Below are 24528 nucleotides of genomic sequence, written 5' to 3'. Positions count from 1 at the left end.
CTGCTGACATCAAGGGGAGGGAAAAGTGTACTCAAGGTACAGAACAGTTCTGCTGGATCTGGGACAAGAACACTGTTGTTATATTACATTTAGGTGTTTTTATTTTAACAAAAAGTAAAGTGTATGGTGGGCCATGGAACGAACACTGCATGACAGTGATAAAACCAACTCTCAATGATCTTAAGAAGGTCTTAAGAGCACCAACAACTTTATTATCTAGAGATGAGATAATTAAAGGGAATATAACTAGCAAGTGATACAACGCCGCTCGTGACATGTTCTGAACTCCCATATTGGTCCTCAGGGCAGACTTCAAACAGGCTAACCACATATCCTTAATACACACAAGGAGGGGCTAGCCAATCTCAGCTGGCTCAGTGGAGCATCTTGAAAGTTGCCTTGAGGGACCTCGATCCTAGGAAGGGCTCCCGATGCACTTGGTGCAATCCTCAAATTCCATGGGAATGGAATTGCAGGGACTCTCAAGAACCAAGCAGACAGTTGGCTGCGCTGTCATGTGGGTTTTGCAGGTTATGTTTTATGGCACAGGCCTTGACCTAGTAAAATACTTATGTGTCTACTTTGAGATGGAGTAGTTGCGACCTAGTCAAGGAGATTATTCTCTGTGCTCAAAAGTAGGTACATAATTGACTTGATCAGGGCCAGCTGGTCAGAGCATGGTGCTAAGAACACCAAGGTTGTGGGTTGAGCCCCCATACGGGCCATTTGCTTAAGAGCTGGATTCGATGATCCTTGCGGGTTCCTTTCCAATTCAGAATATTCTGTGATTCTGTGAAAGCATATGGTTTCCTACATATGTAGTAAAATCTACAGTATGTCTACTGATTCCAATGGCCTACACAAGGCTGTAGGTATTTTCAGGATCAGACCTTATTTCAAAAGAAGATTGCACCAGTTTCATACATGAATGGCCTAAAGCAATTCCCCTAGCTTTAAAAACCACCGGACTCGAACTTCTGAAGATAAGAGAAGCCCATATTACAAATATTTCAGGAAAGTTACTGGTGTGTGAAAACCAGATGTTGTAGTGGAGAGCATTCCCAACCTTATTTGTCAGGAGCACTACAGCGCATCCGTAGATGGACGTAACAAGCACACAGAGCTTAAGCAGCTTACTGTCTAGTAGCTACACTGTAGTCTCAAAGCTCAGTGGAAAATGGTGTAAAGTCTCTAAGAAATCTGACAGAGTGGTCAGAGCAGCCTTTGCTTACTGGGGTACAGACAACATGAATGCTGCACTGAGCAGTTCGCGGGGGTTGAACAGAGGGGAGGAGAATGGGAGAGGACAATTTTATGTCTTTTCCCAATGCAGGTATAGTGATTTCTGACCTACAGACATAGAGCATTTTTGCTATTTTTTTCTAACCCAAATGTGGGAGGTCCAAAGAGGGCACAGAATTCCGCTTTTCCCTTAAGTATCTCTGTTAGATCTAAAGGGAAAACATCTGTACAGACAGCTATTATTAATACCATATTAAAATATGTCATGGTCTCCATTTAATTTTTTTAAAATTAATACAGATTAAAAATATAATACAAGCATTCCATTTAAAATCATGGAAATCAATGCTTTACTGTTGCCCTCAAGAAAGTTTTGCACCAGGGACTATACATACCATCAAGGATACCTCTGGTTTAAAAAAAAAAAAAGTCCTCACAACAACCTCTCACATAATTTTATTATGAAAAAATCTGAAACGTGCTTTCAAAACAGAAATGTAGGGAGATTTGTTTAAAAGAAAAGCTGCATTTCTCACATCTCCATTGCCAAATGGGTTAGCTCAAAGTAGCTTGTTGCTATGGGAGCTATTCCAATCCACAAAGTTACCCTCACTTCTCAAATGAGAGAGTAAAAATCTTCAGTCAGACACGTAATTTAAATAGTTGGACATCCATTAGTGATTTGGAATACAAATCTTCAAGTAATTTAAAATCCATTCCTCTAATCATCTAATCTATTATGTTTTCTGATGTAACACAGTTCACTCCTGGTATCACTGAAGCTACTTGAAAACAATACAGGATTTCACTTGCATCTGGAATTAATCTCTCATCTATATTATATTTGGGTTGAGTTCAGATATTTGAAAGATTTCAGTGGTTTAGTAAGCAGTCAGTTAGTAAATTAAAATTAAAACTACTTCCTTTGTTTTGGAGAAGAAAAGAAGCCAGGAATCTGTTCGAAGAGGCATAAAAATGTATTTGTCACATTAGAGAGTATCCAAACTTCCAACAAGGGCAACTTTATGCTAACATTTCTGTTACTTTTAAGTAATGAGATTCCTATCCACCCCATTTAGTCTTAGTGGTGGTGATGGAATTGTGAAGTCTACATGTAGAGGAAATCATGGTGGAATCAGTTCCATTAGGGATAGTCACTGAGACAAGCATGATCTCCTGCAAGGTGCAGTGGTATAGAGATGAAGCAGTTTCTGTTTTATCCTCTTGCCAGGTGCTCGTGCTGATATTACCTGTTCCTACTCACAGCAGCACACTCTCTTCTGTTCCTCTATACAATCTCCAAGTAACTGTACTATTCCATCACTTCTTTTTCAGGCTTTTAAGTTGCCAACAGCTAAAGGTAATAAAAAGTTGAGACTACAAAGATAATCATAGACAGATCTAGTCCCCAAAGATAAACAGACCAGCAGCATGTTTATCTTTCCCTTTTTCGGGACAAAACCTATAGCCAGCACTGTCTCAATTATAAAAACTTATCCCATAAATGGTAGTATCATGTGCTGACAGTCGAATAAATATAGCTGATCTGTGCCATTAAAATGAAGAACATGATTTCTCTGCTTCTCTTTTACACAGCAATTAAATTAAGGCAATTGCTTACAACTAAGGGGCAATTTTACACTATGGATATATAAGCAGTACGTACTCTGCAATTGGCAATTTTACAACTCTACTGTATATATATATATACACATATGTAAGTACAAAATATTTATTGTGAGATCATATAAAAACCCACAGAATATATTTTAAAAACCCTGTGTTCAAGTAGACAACCAAAAGTAATTAATACACTTATTGTTTAAAAACAAACAAACAAACAAACAAACAAACAAATAAATTTCCTAAATCTTAGCTAGGGATGCAAATGATTCTATGAAAATTCTATAATATGTTTAGTGATGTATTTTAGCAATATAAACGCTTCTGGAAGTTTGCAAAGACCATGTGAGGGGAAGGTCAACAAGATGAAGTACAGAATACATGACATAATACAAACATACCTTTTGTGGCTACCCTGACGCAGTCAATTTTAGTTTCCTGTGTCAAATAAAGAGGAAAAAGGTCACATCTTGTGTTTCTAAACAGAGAAAGTCATCCATGTTTCTATTCTTCCAAGTACTGATAAAATGTCAGAGAAGAATGCACCTCATTCCATATTTAACTGCTTATTAGCTAACTCCAAAGTGCATTCATAATATGGACAAATACTGCTTGGGTATGGTAGCTAAACATTTCACTTAAGATTCCTCTAAAAGTACAAAATGTGAAAGATATTCCCAAGAGCACAGGGAAGTGTTCTGCTATTTAACTCTGGCAACATAATGACCTTGGGAGATTTTTCTTTTCTTACAGAAAGTATAGTTTGAGGCATCATGTTAGACAATTTTAGAAAGAAAAAATAATCAATGGTGTTTCACATTTCTGCACTGTTGGTGCCCTGTGAATGAGGGTCCATTATGGTTTCTGGCAGAAAACATTTCCAGGCTGTCAGCACAGACAGCCAAAGCTTACCAAGAATTGAAGGACTCTGGGTAGGTCTGTCCAGGAAATGAAAAACAGTTCCAAGAAGAATTAGTCTGATGAAACATGATCTGTGAGGATCTTTTTAAACACTTTTCATTTCAGTTCCATCTACTTCTCTTTCTTTTTCTTTTACTTTGTTTGCAGAAAGGGACCAAAAAAAGTGGTTTCTAATCCAATCAGGGCAACCAAATGAGAAAAAGGGAGATCAAGATGTCACAAACTAAGGTAACAGGACTGGACATGCCAAGACAGATGTGCTGAAATCCACTATCAAGTTTGGCTTAAACTTAACAAAAGAAATCACAAAATTTTCCTGTTCAAAGCAAGAAAACAAAAACAAACAAAAAGGAAGAAAAAAACCCAGTGAAACACAGTCACTGGACAGCTTTTAGCTAATAAGACAGAATGGTAACATACTACTTTGCTTGCTCACTACTGACAAAATGTGTGGTTTTCCCCTCCTCTTTCCTGTAACCTTTAATCATGAAGCAATATTGTGTTAGGAAAACTGCTATTTTTTAAACTCAGTGTGTTAAATTTCATGGTTACTTCATTTTCTCATTAGCAACTAAATTGGGCATCCTGCTAGTTGATGCCAATCATTTATTTACACACAAACACTGTATAAAATCACGCCTGTTGCAAGACTTACCCCATTGGCTCTGCTAGCAGCTTGAAAATAGATGCTGTAGCTCTTATGAGGAAGAAGAGGAGTATTCCAGAAACCACTGTAGGTTTTGTTATCACCAATAGTAAAAGGCTGAGCAGCTTGTAAACCATTGGCAGGAATCTCTGCAGCAAAGTAGTACTGGGAATTCAAGAGTGAGGCATTCTGGAAATGAATGGGCACTGGGTAGCACTTTAGGATTTCAGTTGTCTTTTTGGTCCTCCGTGGGCGCTCTTCTTCAACAACGATTTGATAGACACTAAGAGTGTAGAAAGGAAAGAATGAAGGAAACAGTGGTTATTTTAAAACTTGGGCAGTCAAGCCATCCTAAAACCATAATAGCATGTCAATATTTACTGGAAAAAACTGTTAAAAACAAAGAACACAGGAAGAAAATGTCATTTTCATATTCAGGTGTATAAATCTGTGGAATAGATTCATGCTTTCAAACTCATTTTGTGTTGGAAAAACAAAATTAGCCATACACACCACAGCTTTTCACACAAGTGAATGCACAGAACATTTTCTTGTTCAAACTCTTGTACACAAAAAGTGTGCTTTATCAGTGCTAAAATGTGGAATTAAGTATTATTTTGTTCATCAAAGCAACCCTAAAGATATAGATTCCCTTCTCCAACCTGTTTATCTTACCTAAGTGAAATTAAATTAGTACTAAGATAAAAACGAAGGCACAATTACAAAGAGACAGGAGCCAGTATTTGCCTAACTGATGACATTGTAAATATTTATAAAAGCAGAGAGTAAAGTAAAATTTCAGTGGCATATTGACTGTTGCTGAGCAGGTATATAACACTTCTTGATGGAAGCTATTATCACTCAGAAAAGCACTTTTACTCATTTTATAGATAACCATATTTTTAAGTTTCTGCATTCTGCAAAGCAAGTCAGCTTGCACTTGCAGTCTTTGCTGTACTGGGACCTAGAGAGACCAGTCCACCCCTCTCCACTGTAAAGGTGCTATGGACATTCAAACAGGAACAAAGAAATTGCAATTTCTGCTGTACATGTGAACAGTGTAATCATTATACCCTTGCAGTTGCTGTAAAAGACTGAGTCAGTGCTTCTAAATTTGTGAAGTGGGAAGTTCATATCTCTAAAGAGGTTTGGCTTACAAGTTTATTGCTTCACTGGGGACCAGTGATTCTTAATCAGTACTTGTCTCCTGGAACCTTGAATCCCAGTAAGCAAGTCAGTCTTGATAATTTATGTCAAAGTAGCAATGTGTCCACATTTTTGCGTATCATCTACATCCATAACAATTTATGATCTTTTGAGTTGATGTTTCATAAAAACCAGGAATCTCTGGGTAAGCTAAGTTTCTTAAAGATCAAATATCCAGAGAGACTTCTGACATGTTAATGTTCTGTCATCTGTAGGTAGAGGATTACGTTTAAAGGAGATTCTGCCCAAAATACAGGGACACATGGGCTGAGCTTCTGCAGGACCCTCTTAGTCTGGACCCAACAGGGTTTATTGGCTTAGTGATGTCCCTGCACAGCTATGGCTACTCTCCTTCTGAAGGCAAGTCTGGTTTAGAAATAAAGAGATTAACTGTCCAATGACAGGAGGGATGGAGCTTTAAGCAACGTGACAAGGGGAAGGTGTCCCTTGACCACAATCAGGGGGTCGGACTTCCAACCCAAACCATTCTATGATTCTATAACACCACCATTTTAGGTCTGCAGAATCTTCATACTTAAATATCACCAATATGCAGAAAACACCAATTCTCTTGACCATGTTACTGGTTTTTTACCAGACTTACTGATCATGTGCCACAGACCCTGTTGACTATGTTTTTATGATCTAGCATCTTCAATAGGAGATTCTGCACTTCTATGCTCACAAAAAATGCCCGAAAATTTAACACTGAGAATGCAATTAATACCTCTTCTTCTGCCTGATTTAGACTTTCAACATGGTGGGGCTTTAGTTTAATGTTAACAACTTAAATCTATCTGCCTTCATGAAGATGTCTATATATGTCTATATATGTCTACTATATATCTACAGTTCTCAGAGAACTCAGCAGAAAGACGCTGTCTACTTTGAGTCAATCTAATTGCTCCTCAGACTCCACTGATTGTAATAACTAAATACTCAGCTCACATGTAGACATCCAGAAGTGGACACCCAAATTTAAATGTTTTAATTTAATGCTAAACTTCATGCAGAAATCTAACCACGCATAAATTTAGTACAGCCAGGGACACAGAAATGTCTTGAGGGTTCACTTGAAGGCCTCTGCCTGTACATTTTGCAGCTCTGTGCAACAAAGTCTTCATATCAAGCAGAAATATTTTAATTAGTTGATTAATTCCATGCTGACTAGTAAATGAAGGTCAATCCACAGCACTCTTTCTTTGATCCTGTGAGAACTGATTTGTAAAAAAACTAGCCTTGGAATATCTACATTACAATCTTGTTTTTCTATTACAAATCAATTTTTGACATAATTTTCACAATTAATTTTCTAGAACAAAATAGAGTTGCTTAGAACTGGGATTCCAAGCTACTTTGAAGACAGCATGTTGCCTCCTCTAACTATTAATTTTCAGTGAATCTACAATAAATACCACTTGCAAATTTAAATGGAATATTGGGAAAAAAATGCAGAAGGTAATGTAAACATTTATTCTTGCAAGGTAGTGAAACTGGATACGCTTGCCTAATACTCCAGCAAATATAAGGATCCCTCAGTTTCACTAAAGCATGATGGATAGTAAACTAAGTTACTTCTTTCTTGCATCAGGACTGAATATAAGAGGGACTTCAGACCAGATGAGGTGATATGACCTGTTTCAGTACCGGCTGAAATGAGGGTTCTCTTATTTTTTCCCTCAGTGATTAAAGCTAAAGACTGTAGATATTTTAGAAACAAATCAGCCATTAAAATGCTCCTTTTCCCATGGTAAATCCATATTTAGTTATAATACATGCACAACTCCTTGTATACATTTTAAATGCCTGCCATCTACTCATTTTCAGATAGTTTAAAGAAAGAAGTAAGTTGACTGGAGCAATTTCAAACTCAAAATGTCTTTTAATCCTTACTCCACAAGATGAATTAGATTTGCAAGCATCTAGACCTCAAATCTATTTGCTCTTTAATAATTTAAGCACTGAAAGGTCAAACAACTCTTTTCTGTTCCCCTTCATCAAAGTCCAAGTGCTAATGAAAAATAACTAAATCCTATCTGCTGGCCAATTTCCACACACTGCTGTTTCTCTGATGTAAATTAACACATTATGAGCACCTGGGTCAATGGAAACCTGACAGAATTTTACCAGTGATACTTTTTAAATTTGTACAAATGAGATCATCTTGCTAATGAATTTTACAAAATTACCCCAACTACAATCATAATGCAAAAGCTTTCTCTACATTAATATTGCTTTCCTTAGTATGTAACAGCTGGACTGCCTACTCCGAAAAGAGTTCAAGCTTAGTGAATTGAGCTAGCAATGCACCATGACTCTATTATTCCTCTTATGTATTAGTCAGATTTCTGGCTCATTTGAAGTTGAATTATTCCTTTTCCACACCTCTACATTTCAGAGAATAAAGTCTTCCTATCTGTAATCCAGAAAATAAGTTCTACACTACAGTGAAAGGTGCCAAAAGCATATCAGCTATCGGCAGCATTTAGACTGATCTTTCTGAGGGAAAGAAATGTAATTTAAATATAATTCACATTACACAGTTGTACTATAGAATTTCAGTGCCTTGGAAATTAAATACAAAATTTATTTTTATAGATTGAAGTTCACTGTTGCATTGAGAAAGGAACGCATGGGAATTATTTTTAACCTAGGATTCAAATGCTTCAGATTTGGAGATTAAAAAAGGTGTATGGAAAAAGAAAAAAAAAAAAAAAAGATTTTTACACTGCTTTTTATTCTACCAATTCCAAACCAGTTCCAAATTTAAATGATTATGCAGAGATACAGATCTGAACACAATAGCTTTAATTTTTGTTAGAAATTAGATGTAGCAGGTTTCTCAGATATTTATTGAAATTGTATTGCTTAAATTGGAATGGTGTGTCAATGTCTGATAAATATACTAATTTTTTTCAGAGTTGAAAAAGAGACATGAAAGCAAAAAGAAAACATATTAGCATGGTAATAAAATATGCTCAGAATACTTAGACAAATGACAATTTCAAAGAAGATTAAAGTATATATCTAGTCTTAACTACATCAAATGATGGGTTTTGGTAACCTCCTGAATGAGGACATTATTCCACATTACTGGAATGCAGTAAATCAAATCTTAATTAACCAAAGTCTCATTTGAAGTTACAATATTACTTTCCAAGAAGGACCTATTGGATACAAATATGGACTTCTCTCCACTTCATTCATTAAATTCTTCATACAGGACTCCTTAACATGTATAATCTAGGCATTTATTAATTGAAACTTATTAATCTGTAATTACACCTCCACCAAAGTAATTCCAAATTACGCACAAAGGGAAAACAAGCTTGATTACTTCATTATTGAAACATCAGCTCTATTTTGTCTCTCTAAAACAGTCTTGATGCTTTACATAACTGAAGTGTTAAAGACATTTTTAGAATTCGTTTTACAGAAGGGAGACAGCCTAAGGAACTGAATATGGACAAAGACTACCTGAATTTATTTACTGGTCTTAATACAACTGCTGTGCGTGATCCTACGCAAGTCAGTTAACTATTATGGGCTTCAGACATCCAGTTGTGAAACGAGAACAAGCAACTTCCTTATTCCATCTGGCCTGCCTCAACTGTTTAAAACTTCTTCAAATTCTTCTTTCTCTTTTTTTTTTTTTCCTAGGAAATGTATCATGCCCGCAAAGCTCTTAAGATCCACTAAGAATACCCTGATCAGCTGTGTGAACTGCTGGGCTACCTTTGCAGACTGTTATGGTGATACTCTTGAGCCTAATTTGAAGTTTTCTGCTCACTGTTGCAAGTTCATGCTTTATTATAAATATACAAAACTGGTACTTTTTATAGATCTATTTCTGTATTTTTGACTTGCATGCTTGCTTTTTTTTAATGCTTACAGAGTCAAACAAGAGAATAACCCTTAATCTACATATTCACCATTATTTCAAGTTACTCATTCCCACAGCCCTAGTTATCTGCATGTTAGAATCACTTTACTGCATTCTTCTACTAAAATAGCAGTTCCAATAGAGGGCAAAATTAAGAAGCCCAAACCTCACACTGTTATTTCAGTTCTAAGTCCATGAAGAACCTGATTGCTCAAACCATGACAGTCTATAGGGTCCCCACAGTTTCAGCTATACTTCTGTAGCCCCTGAAAATTCTATCGTACTGCCATTAAGACTTTTAAAATATATCAGTTGTTTTGTTCATGTTTTGCATCTAAAATTCATGTATCTTTGCTCATCATGTGTTATGCAAGTTTATTATCTAACTGTTTCTTGAGAAGAATACAGCCTTTGGGTAGTTTTTTCTATATAATATGCAACATAACTTCATCTCTGTCACCACTTTTCTCTGACACGGTCATATCATATTTATATGGATTAACATTGTAGATATTTATCTATTTCTCTATATCCTTATATGGCACTAGATTCTTGTAATTTATCCTGTAAGTTTAAATTTTACAGTACTAGAAATTATATGTAATTATACATATGTAATGTACCTTGAAATGGAAGAGGGAAATTACTCTTTAAAGGACAGGAATTAAAAATTTATGGTTAGCAGGCAAATAGAAAAAGGCTACAGGAAATTGCTACTAACTTTCCTCTTACCGTGCAAGAGCCTGTATATTTATTATAGGGGGATTAAACAAAGGTGATAAACAACCTCTGATTTATCAGGTGTCTCACCATCACAGCTACACAGGCTTTGCCAGCAGGTCAGGAGTTCTAGCAACACCCAATATACAGTGAATAAAATATACTCTGTATATTTCCAGAACAGATCCTATGCCAGAGAACCAGCTGAATAGCAGGCCTGTCCCTCTGACCACTATAGAATTTTGCATATTTTATCAAAGGTGGAAGCACACATGGTTCAACTGCGGACTACAAGTAAGACCAGGGAGTTTTTGATTAGCAGCAGGACAAATGAGTACACCTACTAATCATGGAGAGGACGTTTAAGGTAGCCTTCTCTATTTCAGGGACATTTTATTTGGTGGATCAGAGAATTTCTGGGCTTTATGCAAAATACAGCATTGCCCACTATAGCTTCTAAAAAAAGATGAAGAAGCTTCAAAAAAATCCCTTGTAGAAACATAATGTTCAGACATGAAAATATAGAACTCAGTGAAGAAAAACAAGCAGACTGAACAAAACCTCTAAAATGATGTTGCTGTACCAATGCCAACAACAATGCCAATGAGTATTTTTAAAATAATACATTAATACGTAATTTATATAGCGGGGAAAAAGTGATTTAGGCAATGCTGCAAATAATATTCTCACAACACATTTATTGTGTAACTTGTAACTCAAAATTCTTGTGATGGTTCCCATTTAAGCACTTAATGTACCAGTGTTAGAGGTGCATTGCCTGTTTCTTTGGGTGAGCAAAGAGCATCTTAAATCCTTACAGCTTTTTGGAGTGAAGGGAGTCTGAAATCCTTCTAATTTTCTGTTTGCATCTTTACTTGAAGCCAGGAGGTTCCACGCAAACAAAAGCTCCACAATCAGGTTTCTAACTCTGTGGAACAGCTGTTGCTTCACAAATGTAGGGAAGGTGCTAAGTAAATAAAATACTTTGTGCTAGAAGCTTGTTCAAACTTCAATGGAATTCTTCTACTTTCACACCTGGCTTTATTTACTAGCTTTGCAGGTGAAGAGCTAAGTCTGGTTAGATTCTCCAAGGCAGGGCCTGTCTTCATTCTCAGGAAATGCTATTACTGGCACCTGAAATTTCCAGCCCATGGGGAAAAATGAAATTCAAGAAATCTTTTGGAATCAGACCTGGCAAGAACATAAGAGAGACTAATATTATACAACACTACCATTGTCATGCAAGGAGCCCTATTTCTCAGATCAATCACAGCAGAAATACCTTAACGGCTGTAAAGGAGGAGATAAGACAGCTTAGGTTCAGTCCCTAGAGATACTGCCAAATGTAAACTCTCAGGTGTCATAATAGGCTTTATCTTCACAGACCCAAGTCCACTGGGGAACAGTATCTGGTTTTTAATGTAAAACTCCTAAGCTGCTTTGTGACTGCCCAACTCTTTTGTATGGACAGTCTCAAAGACTTAAAAGTCAGGATTTACAAAGGAGATTTTCTGGGAAAAATACATCCAAGCAAACCTCTCCTTAGCATTCCTACGGTTTTATACAGGAAATCCTGACAAGTTTTCAAATGGAAAGCATTATGTCACTGGAAGTTAAAGGTATTTTTCTTGTTCTTTCCTCCAAGGACAGTCACCAGGGGAGGATATGACAACGGGTTCAATTCCTCTGAGATGGAAAACGTGCTACATAATACCTTAATTGCAGAAGAGACAGATAGGCTCCAAAAGTGGTAATTTAATGGCCACCATAAATTCATAATACATTCAAATTCTTTTTCCAGACAGAGAAGAAGTAATATATTTCTCTTTTGCAAATCTGGACTCCCTAGGATTTAAAATTCCTAGACGAAAATCTGCAAGGAAAAGAAGACAACGATGCACACTCCTTCTACTTTCCAGTGGCCAGATGGGTGCCACTTAGTCCTGATGACACTGGGTGTTTAACTTTTTACCTTATTTCCTAGTATAGATTCATTGTTTTAGAGAATCTAAGTACACCTGTCAGGGGCAGAGAGTGTCCAGCAGATCTTCAGCCTTGTAATTGCAGGCAATCATACACCATTCACAAAACCTTTCTGAAATGTTTTCTGCCTTCAGGTTCAGTTATCACAAATGACAATCCAAAACATAGTTTTGTTTTGTTAGTAGAGAAGGAGAGAGAGTAGAAAATCTTTTAAGGATTGCAGTTTGTAATACGTTGTTACTTCGCAGGACAATAAAGATTGCCAACATGTAGGCGGCAGTAGATAATCTGTACTTGGTTTTACAACATACAGCCTGCTGATGGACTGCAGTTTTAACTTCATCCCATCCATCCTTTGCAAAAAATCAATAAATTCAATATATATGCTAACCTACACTTATTCAAAAGAAGTATTAGTTTACTATTGAAACAGCATATTAAAATTTATAAGAACCATTTACCCAACATATATATAAATGGTGTTTAGACATAACGCCAACAATAATTGTGGCACAAGAGACTGCTCTCTTGTTAACTGAGATTTGTGAACTGGCAAGGGGATCAAAACTGTTCTCTCAACCCTCCCAACCCCCCTAATCCTTGATAAATATTGATGAAAGGATATTTTTCTTCTCCCTGGTTATACCACTCCATGGTTAATTATTTCTAATTTTTTAAATACTGGTTCCCAGCTAGGACTTGGGAATGATACCACTGCACTGGTCTACCAGAGCGACTGTCGGAACTACCACAAACAGGTTGACCAAGATGACAAGATGCAACTATGTCTTCACAACTGTTATGTACATTTCCACACCTGAAATTCCTTAATCATCTATAAATAGAGTTTCCCCACCCCTACTCTCCCAGGGGCTGGGTACTGCTCTAGACTGATATGATCCACTTGATGAGACACAATGTATTAGCAATTCTGCGTACTTAGCAATAACCACATAATTCTACCTTTCTTTTTCTTCTGTAAAGGTAAGCATATACATCTATTTGTTATTTTGAAGGGGAAGTTTTTAATTATTGTTTCTTCTGCTGAAAAAAATAAATGTTCTAAAATACTGCAGGCCACAAAAACCCCCTATGATCAGAAACATACTTTTTCTGAAACACTGATAACTTCACTGTGGCCTGTATCTCCATACTTAATACAGATTTATGTTTTTGGCTGCTTTTTATTCAAATTCAAAAATGTCAAGAAAAAATATAAATTTTGTACATAGTCTGTAGACCTGCACAATACAAAGTGAGTACAAAAAGTAAATAAAATTAACCCTACTTAAAATAGTACTGTTTCACAAGGAGTTCAAAGTAGTTTTCTACAGGTGTAAGTAATATAATACAAGAGAACATTTGACTCCACATTCATAATTTCTTTCAGCTATTATATGCTGGACAAGAAAAAGACATCTTTGACTACAGAGCTCCCCTAATGTGCTCCATACTGGATCAATGAGATCTATCTGCTAAGAGTGACAAACTAAGAAGGGCACCAGAGATCTGGCACCATATTTTGCCTGTGGTGGTTTTTTTTTTTTTTCCCTTGGTGTTTTTGGTTTTTTTTTGTTTGGTTAGGAGTTTTTTGTTTGTTAGTGATTTTTTTTTTTTTTTGGTTTGGTTTAGTTTGGGTTTTTTCACAGAAAAAAAGAAATGTTGCAGATAGGCAATTGTGCATATGAAAATAGAAAGAAAAACAAAGAGAGAGACAAAACAAAACTAGGAAAAGATTGAAATATTCAAGAATACAAAAGATTACACAAGGTAGGAATGTAGAGAAGAAAAGAAGAAAATAAAAGAACAGATAATGTACTGAAAACAGCTTGACATGTATCATCCTGTTTGGTAAATAAGAAGTGAAAATAAAAAGTAGTAGTAGGAAAGATACAATAAAAATGAAGTCTATCTAATACAGAGACACTTAAAGCATTTTTAACAACTTACAGTCAGCTACGTTTTTATAAATTACACACAGTATGCTTGCAAAAAGTGTTTGATTTCATAGCTATATTATGAAATCAAATACCTTTTACAAACAAATTGTGCGTAATTTATAAAATTACTTTCTTTCATAATAGAGTTGAGAAATCGTATTATATAGTTTCATAAGACTGGAGGGGGGAATTGTTATCCAAGAATAACTGCCTACAAGATCTCTGTACACTCACTGTGATCTACTGAGCATTTTTTTGAATTGGTCTACCAACTGATGCTTGGATTCTTCCATAAATAACTCTTGGTAAACATAACCTTATAATCTTTTTGATGGGTATGTCACCATTAACTTTTTGGCAACAGTAAAACATCTCTGCTGACAGCTCTTTCCATGTACATGGGACATTTACATTGATCAGGGACTGGGTTTTTTAAAGGCCGTTTGAAACAGAAGATGCTTCAAAGCCTTATAAATAGACTAAGGCACTACAAGTTTTACTGCAAGAAATTCAGAATGTGTACCCAAGAACATGCCATAATCCCATCTCCATTCCACATGTCACCTGTGATACCCAGCTCCCACCCTCAATATGCTCAGCTCCTTTTAGTATCTCCCAAACACTGGCTGGTAAAGAAGCAACACATGCTGTGGCTGCTTCTGAGCTACACACTGGCTTGCTGGTATGTGAATTGTAGCTCTCTGCTGATGGACCAAATGAAATGAACTAACTCATACTCTAACACAGCCTATCCCTTCAGATGCTAATACGGGTCTTTCACAGAGATTCCAAAGTATGTGAGACACTTACTATTTATGCAAAATTCAAACTATTGCTTGAAAATTTCCAAGAGGTCCTGTACTAATGAGGGAAGGAAGGAATATGCAGGCAGATCAACAGGATCTTGTTAAGACTTGTTTTCTTAGGAAACCAGGAAAAAAAATCAGGTGTAAACTTTTAACTTATTTACGCATCAAAAAGTTTAATTCTGATCTTGGACAAGTAATATAGCACACAGAAGACAAGGAGTACTCCCTTTCTTCATTTTACCAGTGAAAAGTTTTATTCCTACAGAGAAACAACTCAGTCCCTCTAGGAACCGGATACTATTGACCTCACTCCACAAGCAGCAATATTACTAACTTAAATGATGCTGGTCTAAACTGAACTAACCTAAAGCTTCAGATCCTCCAGGGCTTTGAGAGCAACCTCATTACCAAGCAGTACAAAACAGGGATGCCTCCTACTTTCTTTACAGTCTTCTCACAACTTGGCTTTAAAATGAATGCAAACCACAGAGAGATTGAGAGGTTACTAATTCCACAGAATAGTCCACAAAGTCACTATTCTAAAATTTTCTGGTGGTCAGCTTGGAAAAGGTAAATTAAAAAAAAAAAAAAAGTTTTCAGAGAGTGAGTGTGGGAACCCAGAGTGCAGAGAATATTTCTCTGCCTGTTTTGAAGGGTTCTACCCCCCTGGACAACACTGTTTTTGACCTTTGTCCATGGAGAAAACTGCCTACCCTCTGGGAAGAATTAGAATCTACTCTGGTGTGAACTAGGTGATAGAATATTATGTAAGATTGTCACAGGGTGAAAAAATTTAGAGTTTTTGGGTTTATTAATATAGTAAGTAGAGAAAAGCAAAAAACTTCAAAATGGAGGATTGCTGTTGATCTCCAGACCGTCTTCTTTTTCTTCTACTACTCCATATTCTGCAGTAGAAGTAGTTTGGGATGATTCGCTAAAGAATTCTGCAGTTCCTGTCTACATGACAAGATGATTTATTATACATTGGTGGAAAAGTAAAAATAATGTACACTTTTAGTGACCATTGGTTAATTTACCTTTAAAAAGGCTGTGTAATCTTGATAATTTGGCATTCTCCTGCGTTCTCTGCTTTGTGCTATGTCTGGGTCATGTTAGTGGCTCTATTTCTCTGATAAGACTTAATAAACAACTATCTGAAAGCAGAGAAGGCTGAAGCTCCCATTCATCTCTCGGACTCTTGGCAAAGACTCTAAAAAGTCTCCCCCATCAGGGGAGGCACAGTTAAGGCACGGACAGTGTCAAGTGAGCTATACATACATCTGCTTATTACAACACTCCTCACCACTGCCAAGTTGTTCACAATCATACATAGGTATCTTTTGCTCTTTTTCTTTAGAGTGCAAAAGGCTATTTCCACTTATTTTAACTTTAGATATGGGAATGAAGATAGCATGATATATTGACTTGCAGAAAGCTAAACAGATTGTCCCTACCCCACCAGATATAAAACTCTGCTCACATCTGCATCGAGTCTCAGGGCTGGATATCCTAGGCCATCCTTCCCACCACAGCAAGACTACACTTTTCTGTAGCCAGAAACACATGGCAGTTCCTCTCCTGACCATGTGAGGAAGCTTAGCTCCTCTTCACCTCTGCAACAGAGCTCTCCCTTGGGGAAGAAGGGCCTACTCATCCTCTAAGTGGCTTGGGTATGTACAAACAACTAAAAATAAATTAAAAAGAAAGTTGCAGATACAGATTTCAAGAGGCTATTTCTGCTGTTATCAAACAATGAACAAGCCATTTAAAGTATAGAGCTTGTTCTATACTATCCTGCTAGTGATCTGTTCTTAATTTGAGTACTTTCTTCCAGCAATCACCTGTTCAAAGCAATGAGTGAAGGAGGAAGAGGGCAAGAGGGAGGTGGGGAGAGAGAGGGATGCAGAGGAAAAAAGGGAGAGACAGAGAAGGACAGGTGGGGGAGGGCAGAGATTTCCGTGTAAAAACCTGCCGAGAACAGGGATGCCAGTTAGTCACAAGTTATGTGGGAAGCTTTTATAACAAAAACCACCGATCATCAAAGTTATCTAGGTTTATGAAACATTTCTCTCCAATCTTGTTTACAGATATTTATATGATAAGACTTTCTCCATCTTTCAAAATTTGTATTAAAAACACCTTATTTCCATCACAATAGCTGAGTAACACCCACCATCCCCTTGGTATGCAGTGTAGTGCAAGGAAATAATCTTGGTTTATTCCAGTTTAAAGGACAAATAGCAAATCAACTTATATGTTCAGACTTTTGTATTTGTCATGCTGTGGAGGTGTTAGTGCTTAGCAGAGCTCAGAGGACAGTGTGTAACTTAGTACAAAAAGCATATGACCTAAACTGGTCTTGCTCCTAAAATATAATCATGATAACAGTTAATAGCTGGTCTTGCACAGACCATTTTTGTTAGATGCCACATGTCTGATATAGTAACACAACACTGAGTATTTCAGTCTTGTAACTTTAATTTCTCTTTGTCCTGGTTTGATCAAGATAAGATCAGTTCTAAATTGCTTTGGAATATTAGCTGGCTACCATGAATTTATTTTGTATTCTCTCAACCACAACTCATTACATACAACTTGCTTGGCATCAATAAGTCACTATGGCTTTTGTGTGTGTATGTGTGTGTGGGAGCGTGCGTGTGGCTCAATACCCTGCTGCTAGGCTATTTAGTGATAAAATCTGATATAATAAAATATTAATTACAGCTGAAAGGTTGGGCGAGAAATACGAACTCAATTACAGTCCCATATTGTGAACAAAGGGCACGGTGAAAAAATCCTTTAGTTATAGATGTTTGGGATAATAAAAGAACAACTAGAACATTAGACTCAAGCTGAGTGCTCCCTAAAAGGCCACCTGTTATTAATCTTCACATCAGGCATAGAATTTCAAGTAAATTAGGTCAAGATGAAAGACTTTTGCTGCTGATTTTTTTTACTTAACTAATTTGAAGATTTCTTTATCTGAGTATTTTTTCTTTGATGTCACTGCAATTTAGTAATTAGAAATTTGTAACAAGCACAAGGACACAGCAATTGTGATTAAAGGTTAGATATCATATATAGTATGCAAAATGATCACCTTATATGGTGGCAAGAATTAGCAGTTTATTCTAGAAGTCTTCATTTCAGTCAGATTGACAGTTTCTCAGAACCAAACTGTAGCAGATGTGGTTATACCACTTTCTACCAAGGTTAGAAAGCCTCTTTTTTGGTTTGCTTGTTTTTCATAAAATACCAGCAGTGGAATACAACTTATTCTAAGACTTCTTAATACATACATTTTTGTTCATCAGTTTGATTTACCCGAGTGTGAAGTTAGATGCATTACCAAAGACTTAACAGAATGTGACCAGATTGCAAACAAGCACAGCTGTGATCCAAAGTTAGTCCAAATCAAATAATATGACCTTGAAACCTTATGCTTAGTAGCGAATTGTAAGAACTGAGAAACCTTATCTATTACTGCAGGCTAAAATGTGCCATTAGATCATAAAATAAGATTCTCATTGTCTGAGGAACTGTGTTCTCTATTAACATTGTTTTCTATTTCAACAAATTTTGCTGAAACTATGGCGATATATTTTGGTACCAAGCCAGAAAACAGACTTTCAATGAATTTACATTTATGATACTTGGAACAATCCAAAGACCATTTCAAAGCTTCTTAATCAGCTTTACGTTCTTTGCTTAATTTCTTTTTAAAAAGAACACAGAAAAATGGTCAGTTCGTAAGTACAAGATAAAAGTATCTTGGTACAGGAAGCAAAGTGCTTTTACAAGCCAATATTACACCATTTAACTCACCAGTTTTCAGGTTGCCAAGGCCAATTTACAGAACAACAGGAAAGCATGGAAAAAGGAGTAAAGTCTTGTCACAGTTCAGAAGAACTTAAGAAAGCAAAACTGTCTAAAATAATTTAGTCTAAAAAAGAACGAAGTTAGAGGGGATCTGAAGGAAATATTCAAAATGGAAAGTCATGTCAGGTCAGACTGATCCTTCCTTTTCAACCTGACACAGAGAAGGAAAACGCTGATGCACAATGGTACTGAAGTACAGATCAATGAGGAAGATACGAAAGAAAATTCCAGGAGTCTGAACATATGGAAACGAATATGCAACAATCTGTGAGATCACACAGCCCATCTTACCAGAATCAGAAATATTGCTTCTGGAACTGTATGCCTGAGTTTCTGATATTCAAAGACAGCTAACTACTGCTTCAAAATTGCTTATGACTGGAATGCAAAGATTCATTACAACACACTTTCAGCTCCAGCAAAGTTGTTGATGGCACTCAAACCATCAGATTCCACCTGGTTCCATCCTGCTATGTGAGGCAGGGTAGAAAGAAGACACAAACTAGGTACTGTTCTTATGATAGAATATGATGCTGTTACTCAGTTTTCACAAATTATGTAGAAAATTTATCTGGCAAGGTCTGACTGACCAGTTTACTTGGATTCTCAAGAAAACGGGAAGGCCAATTCTCACCTAAAAGAGACAATCCTAGTTCTTTAAGTCTACATGGGATGAATGTGTTATGTCATTTCCACTAAATAATTTTGAGATTCAAACATCTCTTTTTAAATAAATACTATACAATGTTATTTTCATTCTACAGTTTTCAGGGAAGCTGGATATAATACAACAAAATACTATACTGGAATTAAAAGGAATGGAGTAACAGAAAAAAGCAGCAGTCTTCATGCAAGAACCTGCCCGAGTAATTTCTACTTTCAAAGAAATCCAGAGCCACTTGTAAGCAAGAGATTTCTTCCTCAATAGCCATGAAGAAGATCAGTAGCTACACAAAGTTAAATTATAAGAGCAATGAAGAAAATACTTTGAGAAACAATATGATGTTCTTAAGGAATAGGAACATTTCCTTAGATCTAAATCCATACATAAATGATAAAGATATATTATTGCTCAGTCTCTTGTATTCAACTCCCAATTTATGCACATTATGTGTGATGCTGCCTCGTAGAGCAGCAGTTTTCATTCTGTTCTCCACAAACTTCTAGAAAATGCAGTTTGCAAAAGGTAAGAAAAACATACAGCTTATGGATTTAAAATCATGACAGTAAGATCTGCACATACACTGCAATATCTTCAGGGGTTTATAAATTAAAAAAATAATTCTATTAAGGAAAACTGATTACAAGATTACGAGTAAGTGATACTCTACTTCAATATTTTCTAGTAAACAACAGACTACTGCAATGCTGTAACTATGTCCTGGAGGGTGTCCATGAGGTGTGGACAGTCTGCAAATACACCAGTGTTCATGGACATGACCATGGCCCGTTGCACAGCTTTTATTTATGAATGTAAATTAATATGCAAATTGATCAAGGAGCCTGGATATTACACAGAAATTAAGAAGTAGAATTTAGAGCAGGAGATCCGCTAATGGATTAATAATACTGTTAACACTAAACATATCCTACAACTTCTACAAAGCTGTGCACTGGAAATTCACTACTGAATTGAGCTGGGGAATTAACAAAATACATGTGTTAAAATGAGCAGTTTGTAAGTACAGGGAGAATGCTTATTTTCTCCCTTTATTCAAGGATGCCTGCAATCTGCTGGTTTGTGTGCAGCACAGGAAGAAAAATATTTGCTGAGGCAGCTGACTGAATACACAATCCAATTTCAACAGGTTTTTTGATTCAAAGCTTGAAAACTGTTTACTGCTCATTAAAGCACTCACAGTGGATATGAAGTTTTTAATCTATTCAATGAGGGGATACCACACAGAGATACTAGCTCCAACAGCTCCACTACAGTCATTTAAGATGTGGTCTCACTTGTCCATTTTCTCCTTCCAGATGCTTTGTTTTCATGGGAAAATTGGTGGAAGGCAGGACACGCCTGTGCTTCAGTTGCAACTGCAGAAGCCAGCATTATCACTTAAGCACCCAAGGCACAGGCACATTTCCTCCTGCTGGCTCTGCTGTAGGAGAGCAAGACCACAGCAAAAATAACCACAACAGAATTCTCACCTCACAATGCTACTGTCTCTTTCCACAACTTAAATGCAGTGGGTTCCAGTCCAGCAATTTGGAAACGGAGATTACTGTGTTCATTTTCATTCTTTCTTCCCTACAAAAAGGCTCTGCAGGGCACTTTAATCAGCAGTGCAGAATGATGCAGGCAGACACAGAAAACAAGTCAGTTTTTGTGGCATCATCCCCAGTTTTTCAGGACTTCTGTGGATAAATACAAGGCTGACCTTCTATTCTGTCAGTGGAGGTATACCTCTTCCTCCTCCCTGCACTGGGAATGACTTTGGTAGGATTAGGTGGCATAGAAACCTTGGCAGCATGACACTGTGCAGCTCTTCCCACAGGAAATCTGGCTGTAGATAAAAGATTCTGCACAGTTCAGGATTAGCACAACTGTTAAATACAGATGAGATTTTGGCCTTGTGCTTCTACTACCCTACGAGGCTAATCTTGAAAACAGCTTCAGCTCTAGATGTGAGAACGCAGTTAATTCATCTGTCCTCATCTGATTTCCCAATGGTACTTTCTCCCCAAATTCAACATTATTATAATGCCTTACACATCTATCCTACCACTCTCTGAGGCTGTTTCAGGCTGAGGCACTTACCCTTCTCCTGACTAAAGAGTTGCTGCTTTCAGTTGTAGAGCCCAGTAAGTGACTCTAATGTTTCTTTGTGTCATTTAATGTAATCCGGTTGAGCAGATTAGCTTTTACTTAGCAATGCTTTAGAGTCATGATGCTTGTTGTAAATGCCAGTGATTTCCCTTCCTACTTAAATGAACAGCATAACAGAAAGTTTTCATGTTAATATTCAGTAAAATGAATACTCCTTCAGCATCAAGTATGGGGAATGACAGTGTTTCACTTGGAGTGCATCTATAGCTTTTCTTCCTCTTTCCATGTAGCACTCCTCTATATCCTTTTGTTTCCTTTAACATTACTTGGTATAAAATAAAAGCATTTATTTGTTTGCTTGCAACACATGATCAAAACACTTTAGTACAAATAGTTCAATGGTTTAGAATGGCCCAATCAAATATTATTTATACTGAGTGTTAGGAATTGCCCCAAATTACTTTGTTCTGGAAACCCCAGTCCTGCCATACGTTTAAGTATTAGCAACAGAATTTTTTTTTTAATGCAGCCATTTAGTGTTTGCTAGTGAATAAAGGGCTCATACAAGCTTGCTTAAAAATCACAATACTGAAGAAAATTTCCTAAAGTCAATGACCGTTGCCAAAGAATCTACAGAAAAGCCATTAAAGAGGTACTGATTACTATTGTGTTGCAACCTAAATTATTAGAAAAATCCTGTTGACTTTTTGCTCCTTGTCACTCAGTCAATTCTGATCCATGCGAGAATCTTGCCAAAAGTTTGTGCTCTGCTGGGGGTTGTCACGTACAAAAAACTGAAAAATGTACTTTTGGCACCACAGTGCTGTGTGACTTTAACTAGCACCACCTACCTGACAGGTGTACATACCTGTTTCAATTCAACACTGCGTAGAGAATTTATATTTGAGCTGTTTATATATATGCTCTCTAAATTGAAATTGCTCTCCTTCCTCTCTGAAGGTTATTCCTCTGATGCATTTTTAGAAAAGAATCATTTCTTCTCTTGGCCTTAACTGGCTAGCTAAAAAACAAGCTGAGTTCTCTTGGATCCTACACATGTAACACAGATTTTCCACGATCATTTATGCCAAAACACTCCACTGCTGTAGTGCCAGTATATTGGTATTTCTTGGTAGATCAGAACGAGGCATAGGAGTTCACATGAGGTCTGCCAGTGTCTTGTACAATGGTGTTCATAGCTTGTCACCTTTGCTGGAAGCCCCACCTGCTGAGCACAGTCTATTTGCCTATTTCACAGTCATGCTGTGTTTTGATGATCAGTCATACTGTAAGCTATCCATTCACACTTTCTTCTCCTCTGTTATTTCCAAAATGAGCCTCTATCTTACAATACACATCCTCGTTATTAGCTCATTAAAGGCAAACTTTGCATCTCGTCCTGAAGGCTATTCAGTATTTTCTGTGCAACGTTCCAATCCAATGCTGCAGGCAGGATTACTGTCAAATGGATTAAAATATGTAGTATCTATATTTTAGATCTATAAACAAAACAGGCAGAATGTCATTGAGTCACCTCTCAGTTGATAATTCAGTACGTCACTATACAGCACAGTGAACGTGTATTTATATCACAGTCTCTGTTTTAGAGCTCTTATGAACCACTTAAAAATACACAGTTAACTTAAATACTTACGAAAGAAAAGGAACTGAATCTTGAGGACCACAAAAAATATAAAGTATATGGCATAGCTAGAGAACAGAAAAACTGATGTACAACATTGCCAAGGCTTCAGCACTAACAGGGCCCAAGCAGACAGGGCTTCCAGTATGACCTGCAAGACTGACCTGAGTGCTCACTTAGTCCAATGGGTGACACCATACTTTTCACTTGGGACACCTCACTTTGGCACCTAGAATTTGAGAGTAAAAATACTGATGGGATTCAAACCTTCACAAAAACAAAAGAACTGAGGTAAGATCATAAGCTACAGTGGAAAATCTAATTTCACACAGATGAGGATATGGGAAGTGCATGTACGTAATACACATTAAGGTCAACAGTGAAAGCTCCCAAAGACAGCAATGGGTTTATGTGCCTGACAATTCCTAACCACAGTTTTACAGGAATTTAGAATGGGTCACTCAGCACTGCGGCTACAAACCAACATTCAGCTACTGTGATGCACACTGCCAGAAAACTACTTTAAAATGTCTCCACAAAGTACATCCCCACATAATCCTGTACAACAACCACTGGGAGAAATGTAGCTGGCTCACATACTCCCCCTTCAATCCTTCCACAGCACACAGTAAAATGAAAACAAATCCCTGGCACACTTCAGTAAGCACAGAGCAACAGCACGTCTTTCCTACATTTTCAAGGAATGCTCTGGTTCTGCATTTGAACTTGGATATGTTTAAACTGAATCTCCTTCAAAAATCGTTCAGTGCAGTAATTTCTAGTGACGTTCATAATTCTTTCACTGTGGTCTCTACATTAAACACCTCCTTCTCTCAAGGCAAGCACCCAGAAGGAGATTTGAGCCCCCTACGCACTCAGTGGGAGAAACACGTCTCTTCACAACCCCAGAGGGCTACTCTGACATGAAGTAGGATTGCACCTCTCATACTGTCTCTTTGGGATGATCCATGGCCCTAATCGAGGAACTTCCTAAACTCAGACAGAAATGGACACACTTAAAGACATAAAAGGCACTTTATTTGGGTTTTACTGTATAGGTCTACATCTGCTTAAGATACAAGTGTCTGAGCTCTCTCAGGAAAGATGTGACAGTCATACCAGCTTTTTCCACAACAATCTAACAACTCCAGCAGGTTTGCAGAAACCAAAGGCTGGGGTTAAATACTGTTTTCAACCTGAGAGGCTTTCACCACACTGCTCCCAAACCCCACCCATCTGTACAGAATTACTGTGGTCTCCTGCT

At 37.1% G+C, this 24528-nt stretch overlaps 1 protein-coding gene across 13 annotated transcripts in view; it reads right to left on the bottom strand.

The window, feature by feature from the left end:
- PTPRM (protein tyrosine phosphatase, receptor type M) overlaps positions 1 to 24528 on the bottom strand; it is a 457910-nt gene that overhangs the window by 186229 nt on the left and 247153 nt on the right. For all 13 annotated transcript variants that reach the window (XM_017738297.1, XM_017738298.1, XM_017738300.1 and 10 more), the window contains exons 12-13: positions 4442 to 4715; positions 3267 to 3303 (exon numbers count right to left, since the gene is read on the bottom strand). In XM_017738297.1, the coding sequence (XP_017593786.1) occupies positions 3267 to 3303; positions 4442 to 4715 (311 nt within the window). The remainder of the gene's footprint in view (positions 1 to 3266; positions 3304 to 4441; positions 4716 to 24528) is intronic.

This window comes from Corvus brachyrhynchos, unplaced genomic scaffold, assembly GCF_000691975.1.
Source record: "Corvus brachyrhynchos isolate BGI_N302 unplaced genomic scaffold, ASM69197v1 scaffold106, whole genome shotgun sequence".
Classification (NCBI taxonomy): Eukaryota; Metazoa; Chordata; class Aves; order Passeriformes; family Corvidae; genus Corvus; species Corvus brachyrhynchos.
The sequence above is the reverse complement of the archived record's forward strand: the minus strand, read 5'-3'. Positions and strand labels throughout refer to the sequence as shown.